The sequence below is a fragment of the Apaloderma vittatum genome, unplaced genomic scaffold (assembly GCF_000703405.1).
Source record: "Apaloderma vittatum isolate BGI_N311 unplaced genomic scaffold, ASM70340v1 scaffold10685, whole genome shotgun sequence".
Lineage (NCBI taxonomy): Eukaryota > Metazoa > Chordata > Aves > Trogoniformes > Trogonidae > Apaloderma > Apaloderma vittatum.
Genome location: NW_009715479.1, coordinates 4,763 through 15,460, shown reverse-complemented (window position 1 = coordinate 15,460; position 10,698 = coordinate 4,763). Strand labels below are relative to the sequence as shown.

At 56.5% G+C, this 10,698-nt stretch overlaps 1 protein-coding gene across 1 annotated transcript in view; it reads left to right on the top strand.

Moving 5' to 3' along the window:
* Positions 1-10,698, top strand: part of ABCA3 (ATP-binding cassette, sub-family A (ABC1), member 3) — a 22,315-nt gene that overhangs the window by 10,004 nt on the left and 1,613 nt on the right. Inside the window, 18 exon segments of the mRNA XM_009869163.1 lie at positions 92-238; positions 502-623; positions 1,315-1,486; positions 2,266-2,421; positions 2,756-2,966; positions 3,199-3,349; positions 3,547-3,645; positions 3,825-4,017; positions 5,092-5,395; positions 5,685-5,958; positions 6,493-6,697; positions 7,166-7,385; positions 7,617-7,775; positions 8,271-8,443; positions 8,725-8,859; positions 8,986-9,180; positions 10,042-10,229; positions 10,337-10,518. Of these exon segments, the coding sequence (XP_009867465.1) occupies positions 92-238; positions 502-623; positions 1,315-1,486; positions 2,266-2,421; positions 2,756-2,966; positions 3,199-3,349; positions 3,547-3,645; positions 3,825-4,017; positions 5,092-5,395; positions 5,685-5,958; positions 6,493-6,697; positions 7,166-7,385; positions 7,617-7,775; positions 8,271-8,443; positions 8,725-8,859; positions 8,986-9,180; positions 10,042-10,229; positions 10,337-10,518 (3,286 nt within the window).

Sequence of the window (10,698 nt, the reverse complement as noted above, 5' to 3'; positions counted from 1 at the left end):
GGTCGTGGAGATCCCTTGGAGGCATCTGCCTTGGGAGGAGGAGAGTGGCCAAGGCCGTCTGTGCCTGAGTTTCTCTCACTTGTTCCATCAGCCCTCGTACTGGTGTGGGCGCCCCAGGACTGTGGTGGGAAAAGAGAAGGAGGAGGAGGAGGACCCCGAGAAAGCTCTGAAGAGCCAGTACATTGAGGAGGAACCTGCCGACCTTGTGTCAGGAATCAAAATAAAGCACCTTTCCAAGGTACTGACTGCCCAGCCGCAACACATCATAATGTTGGTTTTGTAGAAACTGCTGCCTGCAGGCAGCTCCCTTTTCCTTTCGCTGCCCTCTTTGCCCAGGGCTGTGTTACTTGTCTGCTGTGTTAAAAGTTTATCTGCATTTAACCTGAATTAGACCAGTTGTCTTAATGCCAACCTGAGCGTTGTGGGCTTTGGCTGACAAGTGGGGCGGAGGGGGTAGGTCACCTCGAGGGCAGCATCAAATCATTCTCATGCTCTCCTTAGGTCTTCAGAGTGGGAAACAAGACAAAAGAGGCAGTCAAGGACTTAACGGTGAACATGTACGAAGGCCAAATCACCGTCCTGTTGGGACACAATGGTGCTGGGAAGACCACCACTCTCTCCATGCTCACGGGTAGGAGCCGCATCCTGCTGCGGGGCTGGCACATGGCAGGGAAGAGCTGGTGGCTTAAGTTGCAAAGAGGAGCTGAACCCCACCTCTGAGGTCGAGGAGGGGTTTTTGCTCTTCTCTGGAGCACCTTCGACTCGCTGAGCTGTTGGCCAGGGCTGCTGGGGTAGTGAAAGGCACATTGCTGCCTGGGGAGATGGAGGGTGGGGCTCAGCCCTCCATGAGAGTGGTATTGAACAGCATCTTTGTGATGGAGGGCCCTGAGAAAAGAAGGGACCTGTTACAGGGTGAGCGTCTGTAGATTTTGTCATGATAAGGCAGAGAGGACGCAGGACAAGAACTGATCTTCATGATTTAAGAGCCACCAAGCTCCGGACAGCTTCTTTTGGTGTGGTAGTGGGCTTTGATGGTCCTTTCTTCCCTGTTCTTTGTCACTCTGTGCTGCTTCTGCCAGCCAAGGGTGCTCGCAGGACCATCCCTGGAGCTCTGCCCACTCTGGCAGTGCTTCCAGGTCCACCTCCCCCGCTATGGGTGCCACACAGCCCACCCTACCATGCTGCAGCTTGAGCACAAGACTGGCTCGCTCCGAGTTTTGGCAGAAAGCCGTGTGGCAGGGGGCTGCTCAGCAGGACCCCTGCCTTTCCGCTGGCTCTTTGCCACCCCGGAGTTGTCCTCAGCCCCAAGCCGAGGCTGCTGCGTCTCGCTCCTCCCAGGTCTTCGACGGGCGGCCAGGCGTCCATCAACGGCTACGAGATCTCCCAGGACATGGTCCTCATCCGCCGCAGCCTGGGCCTGTGTCCCCAGCACGACGTCCTCTTCGACAACATGACGGTGGAGGAGCACCTCCACTTCTACGCAGGGGTGAGCACGGCACTGGGGTGGTGGAGGGAAGCCTTCCCCATGCCTTCCTGGAGCTGGGGAAGCGTGTTGAGATCCATCAGGCGGGTCTGGAGGAGGCCACAGAAATGATCAGAGGGTGGAACACCTCTGCTGTGGGGAAAGGCTGAGGGTTGAGGCTGTTCAGCCTAGAGAAGAGAAGGCTCTGGGGAGATTTTATAGCCTTCCCGTACTTTGGGAGGGCTTAGAAGAAAGATGGGCAGAGACTTTTTAACAGGACCTGTAGTGATAGGACAAGGGGGAATGGTTTTAAAGTAAAAGAGGGGAGATTCAGACTAGATCTAACGAAGAAATTCATTACAATGAGGTTGGTGAGGCTCTGGCCCAGGTTGTCCAGAGAGGTGGTGGATGTCCAATTCCTGCAGACATTCTGGGTCAGGTTGGACGGGGCTCTGAGCAGCCTAATCTGGTTGAAGATGTCCCTGCTTACTGCAGGGGGTTGGACTAGATAGCCTCTAAAGGTCCCTAAAGCTCAAAGTAATCTATCATTCTATGATAACCAGAACAGCCTTTGCCTCTTCTTTCCACTGCGTCTGTAGACAGGAGCTCCCTGCCTGGCCGGTGCCAAGTCCTTTGAGGTTAGGCAGGAGTCCCTCCATGTGCTTCCCACCAGGAGCCTGGGTGTGGAGGAAGGATCGTGGTGGTGTTTATCAGCCAGTGGCTGATGTGGTGGAGAAGGGTCTTTGCCAGATTCACTTACCCTTGCAGGCAGGGTTAACCCTCCCTTCCCCCCTGTCTGGCAGCTGAAGGGGTACCCACCCTCCAAGTGCCCTGAGGAGATCGACCACATCCTGAGGATCCTCAACCTGGAGGACAAACGTCGCTCTCTGACCAAGGCTCTTTCCGGTGGCATGAAGCGCAAGCTCTCCATTGGCATCGCCCTCATCGGGGACTCCAAGGCAAGTGTCTGTGGTGGGGCTCACGTCAAACCTGTCTCTCTGGAGCCAGCGTAGGTTCTTTAGTGGCTCTGACGTTGTTCCTCACCTGTGGTGAGCCAGGGGATGCAAGGACAGTGAGGAGGGAGCAGGAGCCACCCTCATGAAGGGGGACAGTTCTGAGGATGATGCCCTGAGGCTGCGGGGTAGCTCTGCTGCCTGGTGCCTTCTTCCCCGAGCAAAGATCATCACATGCATGTTGCAAGGTCAAGGCTCCTTCAGGGCCCTGGGGTTAACCCCTCTCACGCTGCTGTGCCTCTCCTGGCCCTTTTTGATCAGCACCCACCTCCATGTGCAGGTGGTGATGCTGGATGAGCCGACGTCGGGGATGGACCCGGCTTCTCGCCGGGCCACATGGGACCTTCTGCAGCAGCAGAGGAGCAACCGCACCATCCTGCTCACCACCCACTTCATGGATGAGGCTGACCTGCTGGGGGACCGCATAGCTATCATGGCCAAGGGCGAGCTGCAGTGCTGTGGCTCCTCACTCTTCCTCAAGCGTAAATACGGTAAGGGAGCACAGGCAGGCTGTGCTCAATGTCTTCTCCTCACATGGGAATGGGACCCATCACTCTTTGTCTGATGGCTGCCTCTCCTGAAGCCCGTCACCACACTTGCTCCTGCATCGCGGCAAAGCCGTTGATGCTCTGGGATGCCTCAGCCTCCCTCTCTGCTCTGGCACCCCAGTGCCAGGCCGGCTGTCATTTACCCTCCTCTCCCTTCTCTTGCGGCTCTGCCCAGGGGCGGGATATCACATGGTGATGGTGAAGGAGCCCTACTGTAACCTGGGGGAAATCTCCCGCCTCATCTGTCACTACGTGCCCAACGCCACCATAGAGAGCAATGCCGGGGCAGAGCTGTCCTTCATCCTGCCCAAGGAGAGCACGCACAGGTAACGGTGTCGTCCCCTGCTCACCCTCCCCAGGTGGGTCCCCATGTCTGCCCACAAGAAAGAGCAGATGGTGGAGCCTGAAAGCTGCTCTTGGGGTGCTTTGTGCTGCAGGCAGCCCAGGAGCTGGATGCAGGTCCCAAACGAGCTGCAGGACCAACGTCTCATGAAGCATCTTAACTCCTTGCTTCTCTGTTCAGGTTTGAGGCCCTATTCACAGAGCTGGAGCAAAGGCGGGAGGAGCTGGGTATCGCCAGCTACGGCGCCTCGGTCACCACCATGGAAGAAGTCTTCCTGAGGTAGGCAGGAGGGAGGCTAGCCCCAGCGGGGTGTCAGCTGGTGGTGACCGGTCCCCGTGGGCTTCAGCAACAGCTCTCACTGGGTTTCACCACTTGGGGTTTGGCTTCCCCAGCTCTTCCCCAGCTCAGAATCCTGCCCGGGTCTGTATTTCATCACCCGCCTCCCCCTCCTGGCGCAGGGTTGGGAAACTTGTGGACTCTAGCATGGACATCCAGGCCATCCAGCTGCCTGCTCTCCAGTACCAGCACGAGAGACGCTCCAACGACTGGGCCATGGATGACTCAAGCAGCCTGAGCGGCATGACGGACATGACGGATGACAGCGGGGCACTCATTACGGAGGACTGCTCCAGCATCAAGCTCAACACCGGGGTGAGTGTGACTGGGGGTGCTGGTGCAGCGGGAAGGGTGAGAGAAGGCATGTGAAGGGGATTTTTTGGAAGTGGGGTTACAAGATAGAGCCTCCCCTATGGCTAGCCTCATTGTGCATGGTTTGGAAGATCAGATTGGAAGATGAAGTTGGAGTCCACAATATAGTGATAGGATGAGGTTTCAAACTGAAAGAAAGTGGGCTTAGATGAGATATCAGGAAGAATTTCTTCACTGTGAAGGTGGTGAGACACTGGAACGGTTGCCTAGAGGTGTTGTGGAAACCCTCTGCCTGGAAGTGTTCAAGGCCAGGTTGGACAGGGCTCTGAGCAACTTGGTCTGGTGGAAGGTGTCCCTGTTTGTGGTGGGGGAGATTGGAATGAGATATCTTTAAGGTCCCTTCCAACCCAAACCATTCTATGATTCTATGATATTTAGGGCAAGTTATTTTTAGGGATGTCAGGGTTGGTCACTGCCATCCTCTTCATGTTAGTCTTGAGGTCTGCAGAGATGCTCTTGAAGGTATCTCAGCCGATTTAATGTGGTTTTCACTCTGCCGTTGCAACATCGCTTGGGATTTCCAGCAAGGAGATGAGAAAAACCATCTTCCTTCCCTCGCTAGGCTTGTGTTTCAGATCCCTGGCAGCCCTTCATTGCCTGCTGCCTATGTGCCTGTGATAAATTTCCCTGTGCTTCTCAAGGGCATGTCTCAAAGGCAGAAGGGAGGAAGATGTTCCTGGGTTTAAAAAAAATGAAGGTACTTGCAGGGGCTGGGCTGGGAGCTCACAGGCTTCTCAGCTTTGGCAGGCAGCCGTGTTGCGGTAATCCTCTTTGTGAACCTCAAATGCTGAGAGGTGGAGGAAGGTAAAGGTCGTGGCTGAAGCTGCTTTTAACACCAAGATCCCAAAGTGACTGCATCCCGCTGGAAAGCTGCGGGGTTTGATGGGCTGCCCTTCCCAGGCTGGGCTGGAGAGCGGGCTGTGTGCAGGAGCTGGTTTTGGGGTCATTCCCCCCCATCAGCTGCTTGGGGTGACGGGGCCAGCAGGACTCACGTTGACCTGGCTTCTCCCCTCCCAGTTCTACCTGTGCTGCCAGCAGTTCTACGCCATGTTCATGAAGCGAGCCATGTACAGCTGGCGCAACTGGAAGATGGTGGCAGCGCAGTTCCTCGTGCCTCTGATCTTCACTGCCTTCGCCCTCGTCGTGGCCAAGACCTTCCCAGGACCCAGGGACTCTTCCTCACTGAGGTTGACACTGGAGCCCTACGGCCAGACCATCGTGCCTTTCAGCGTCTCGGCCGCCTCGGGTCTGTCGCAGAGGTTGGCGGAGCAGTACGTGGAGCTGCTGGATGCCCAGCATCAGTCACCGCTGGAGGTGGTGGGTGAGGGTTCACAGAGCACCCGCGGAGCTCTTGCCAGGGCCCTTGGTGTGGGTGGCTCGGGTCCCATTGGACATATCGCTTTGTATCCTCTCCCGCACAGAAGAGTCCCACGGTTGGCAGGACCCCTCCTTACCTGAGCAGAACTGTGTTGTCTGTAACCCCGTGTTTGTGGCCACCATCGGGGCTAGGGTGGGTCACCAGACCTAGGGCTGTTTGGGGTCTTTTCTGGTTGGCTCTCGTTAGCTCTCATGTGATGGAGCCTGCTCAACATGGCCATGATGCTTAGCAGGTGGCCTGGAGGAGTACCTCATCTCAAGAGCCTCCGAGGAAGGGGGAGCCTTCAACGAGCACTACATCGCAGCAGCCTCCTTCGAAGGAGCTGGGAACCGTACGGTGGTCACCGCGCTCTTCAACAACCAGGCGTATCACTCCCCTGCCACGGCCCTTATGCTGGCTGACAACGCTGTCTTCAGGGTGTTGGCAGGTCCCAATGCCTCCATCACGGTCACCAACTACCCTCAGCCCCGCAACATCACCGAGAAGGCCAAAGACCAGCTCATGGAGTACGTCTGCTGGCACGGTGCTTGCTTTCCTGCCGGTGCTCATGACTGGCGCGGGTGCAGAACAGTTTGGTTTTACTGGTGTCAGGCTGGAGCTTCTCAGACCCAAACGTAGCTGTAATTGTACTCAGGAGAGCGAAGCTGCGTAGATGACTTTTACCTGGCAGCCACGTCATCCCACTCACGTACCGGTGGCTGGGCGTTCCCCTCCAGATGCTGGGTGGAGTTGGTTTCCCCATGGGGTGCTCAGAGCAGAGGGGGCTGTATGGCCATACCCTCACAAAACCCTACACCCAGGTCTCTGAACTGCTCCTCTACTGACGGGGACATGTGTGGGACCTCATGAAGGTGGGGTGGAGGTCTGTGGTGTGCCAGGTGCTTGTCTCACCAAGGTGCCCTTTTGTCATGGGGTGTTCCTCCTGCGAGCTGGCTCTCCTTCACAAGAAGTGGGATGCGGGCTTCTTGTCCCCCATGTAGCCTCAGCGTCGGTTTGCCAAGCTGTCCCTGTCCTAACTGGCCCTACTGCTCTTCCCTCAGGGGCCAGACGGGGTTCGCCATTGCTATCAACTTGCTCTACGGCATGGCCTCGCTCGCCAGCACCTTCGCTCTGCTGCTGGTCAGCGAGCGGGCCATCAAGGCCAAGCACGTCCAGTTTGTCAGTGGAGTCTACGTGGTCAACTTCTGGCTTTCCGCCCTGCTCTGGGATATCATCAACTTCCTCATCCCTTGTGCTCTGATGCTGGTGAGTCTCCCCAGACATCCCGATACCTTCCTGGGGGTGGGAGCTCTGGGCGCTGCTCCTCTGGGGGAACTGGGATGTGTGTGGGTGTAGGGAGAAGGATGAGGCCACCGATATTGTCTCAGTTAGTTGAAAAGACCAGCAAGAAAGCTGTCCCTTGGTTCTCTTGATGGGTGGGTCATGGCCAACCAGCCAGGTCAGTTGACTGCAGCTTCTGGCACCTGAACCCTTGGGTGTGAGCACTAGAAAATCTCAGATACCTGGGAGCATGGAGAGGACTTGGCCAGATCTGCCCTTCTGCACCCTAGGCTGCACAAAGAGGGCTTCCCTTGGGGACAGGCACAGGCTTCTGGTAGGAGCCATCTCTGAGGGGTTGCTCAGGTCAGCGTGGTGCTGCCTGGGCCATCGAGACAAGGAGAACATCACTTGTGATCAAGGCAAATGTGTTTTCCTTGCATTGCTGTGCCCCAGGTGATATTCCAAGCCTTTGACGTGCAAGCCTTCACCCAAGACAGCCACCTCGTAGATGTGATGCTGATCTTCCTCCTTTATGGCTGGGCCATCATTCCCCTCATGTACCTCCTCAGCTTCTTCTTCTCAGTGGCAGCCACGGCCTACACCCGGCTCACCATCTTCAACATCCTCTCAGGCACGGCCACCTTCCTTGCAGTCACCATCATGAGCATCCCAGGTGGGTCCCGTGCCTGCCCAGCACTGCACCCTTCCGTCATCAAGAAAATCCGGCCCCTAAGGGGACTCTTCCAGTGTCCTCACACTAGCAAAAAAACCCTGTGACAGTCCATTCTCACCCACTGAACATGACAAGATCTGTTGGTTTTACTTCTGAACTTGCAAGTATCAGGATCTTTCTCTAAAACCCAACTAGTTCAAATCTGTTGATGCTCTTGTGCTCCTCTTTCAGAGCTGGGCTTGGTGGACCTCTCCAAAACCCTGGATAAAGTCTTTCTTGTCTTACCCAATTACTGCTTGGGCCAATGCATCAGTGACTTCTACCAGAACTACGAGTTCATTCAGTTTTGTACCTCCTCCGTTGAAGCCATCTTCATCTGCAAGGCCTTCAGTGAGTCTTGGTGTTGGTCCTCTCCTGCCCGTCCCACCGTAGCCTCACTAGGGGATCTCTGTGGGGTGGGTGGTGGAGCTGGGCCGTATCACGGGGCCTCTAACCCAAGCTGGGCAGTAGCTCCAGGTACCATTTTACAGCAAAGACTGGGCAGCGTTTGACGCTCATAGATGGTCCAATGAAGGAAGCTTTTCCTTATTAGTGATACAGAGGAAAATGTGGGCTGGGGAAAATTTCATGGACAGGTAAAGAAATCCCAGTCCCGAGAGTGATCTCCTCTGCGTGCCTCCAGCAGGCATCTTCTGCCAGATTCCCTCCAGACATCAATCCCCTTGTGGGAAGCGTTGGAAGGAGCTGTGGGCAGGGAGCCCAGTGTGGGCTGGGACGGAGATGAGCTTGGCAAAGCTTTGGGCTCTCAGCTTTCGCGGGAGGTGATCTGCCCCTCCCCAGAGTGTGGATCGATCCAAGTCTTGATTTTGTTCCCTCCCTGCTCAGATGTCACTTACCAGATGAACTACTTCTCCTGGGAGACGCCTGGCATCGGACGATACCTGACCTCTTTGACCATCCAGGGTTTCTCCTTCCTCTTCCTCCTTTTCCTCATTGAGACAAACCTCCTCTGGAGACTCAGGACTTTGGTCTGTGGCATCTGCAGGCGGCGGAAATGGGTGAGCTGAAGCGTGTGGGAGGGAGAAATAAGGTGCCCTCCAAACTGAGGCTGGGAGTCCCCTGCGAGCAGGAGACAGGCCCTCTTCACCTAAATCATCTTGCCAGGGAGCATCCCTGAGCAGGTTGCTTGGAGGGGCCGATCCTGTTGAGTAAAGGGAGTGGGGAGTCCCCAGAGGTGGCTGATTGAAGGAATGGATCTTCCCTGGGTGGGGGGCACTGGAGGAACCCTTGCCCCCCAGCAGCCAGGTGACAAAGAGTGTTTTTTCTCCCCTGACTTTAGGTGGCACTGCTGAACAGGGTGTCTGCGCTGCCAGAGGACCGGGACGTGGCAGATGAGAGGAAGAAGGTTTTGGAATCGCCACCAGAACTGCTGTCATCTCTCAGCAGCCCTCTGGTCATCAAGGAGCTCACCAAGGTGAGGAGAGCACAGCCCTTCCTGAGCATCCAGCTGCCAGCTGAGCCGTGGTCCTCATGGGACTGGCAAAGCTGCTGCTCTGTGTGCCGTCGGGCCTGGCACGGCTTGTGTGTTGGTGTCCACCAGGTCTATGACAGCCGGGAGTCCCTGCTGGCAGTGGACAGGATCTCCTTGGCGGTCAGCAAAGGGGAGTGCTTTGGCCTTCTCGGCTTCAACGGAGCGGGCAAAACCACTACCTTCAAGATGCTGACTGGTGACGAGAGCATCACGTCAGGGGATGCCTTTGTGGATGGCCACAGCATTCTGGCCAACATCAAGAAGGTACCGAGGGCTGCAGGATAATGTTCCGAGCAGTCTAGTAGGGCCAGGCCATCTTGCATGTGCCTCTGAGGAGAACACGGTTGCCAGGGGTGGAGGTGATATCCCAGGGACGTTGTATCCTTGCCTGGCCCAGCTCCTCCTTATCTGGCCATGTGGCAGCAGTCCACTCTCCACTGGGATGACAGATGTGAAACAAATGGAAGCCAAACCTTGCGAGGGGTGGCCAACAAAGAATTTAGCTCCGTAGTTGAAAATGGGAAACATATGAGTTGGCTGTCACAGTCAGGTGACCCTCTCTCTACAACAAGCAGGTCAAACCTTTCCAGACCCCTGCTAGAGGTCTCCTTGTTGGGAACTGGCCACCTTGTTTGGAAAAGCAGGAGATGAGCAGAGGTCAGGCCAGGTTCAGTCCCTAGATATCTCTGCTGCTGTTTCAACCCCAGATAACATCAGACTTGGAGAACATGGGGAGGGTCTGCCCTGAAAGCATGCCCCTACTTGCATCTTCCCCTGGGACCTTTTGTCGGGTCCCCAGAGGAGACGAGGGTGTGGAGAAGGTACAGCCCCTCCAGTGCTTCACTTCTCCTGAGAGCCTGGGCCACCTCAAAGGGCCCCTCACCATGAGGAACCAGCTTGGGAAAGGTGGTGTAAGACCACGCAGTTGCTGTCCCCGCCAGACCAGCTGCTCCAGCAATGGGGTGAGAGTTTCACTCTCATTTCACCCATGGTTTTGGACCTGCAGCTCAGTTCTGAGCAAAACAAACCCAAACCTTGCAGAGGTGCAGGAAAGCACCTTCTGGCTCGGACACGACCTTGCAGAGACCTGTGAGCTCATCCCTGTTGGATTCCTCTTGCCCCAAGGTCCAGCAGCGGATCGGCTACTGCCCGCAGTTCGATGCCCTCCTGGACCATATGACAGGCCGTGAGACCCTGAGCATGTATGCCCGCCTGCGGGGCATCCCCGAGCGCTACATCGGCAGCTGCGTGGAGAACATGCTGAGAGGGCTTCTCCTGGAGCCCCATGCCGACAAGCTCGTGAGGAACTACAGGTGAGAGGAGAGGTGGAGATCGCCCTGCCCCCTCTGCTCTATGGCCTTTGGGGTTCTCCCTGTGCTCACGTCGGGTCTTCTGTCCCCGTTCCTGTCTCCTGCCGCAGCGGGGGTAACAAGCGGAAGCTGAGCGCCGGCATCGCCCTCATTGGTGGTCCCCCTGTGATCTTCCTGGATGAGCCCTCTACCGGCATGGACCCCGTGGCCCGGCGTTTGCTCTGGGACGCAGTGACACGGACGCGGGAGTGTGGCAAATCCATCATCTTCACATCCCACAGGTGACAATTCTCCGGGCAAGCCTTGGCATGGGAGATTGGGAGGATGGTGGGGTCCAAGGGATGGGACCCACCTCCAGAGCCTGGTGGGTGGGCACTGCCTGCAGCCAACTTTACCTAGATCTCCCTCCTCTGTAAGCCCAGAGAGGAGAGAAACCACCTCCAGCCCCTTCCCAGAAACTTCTGCTGATCTG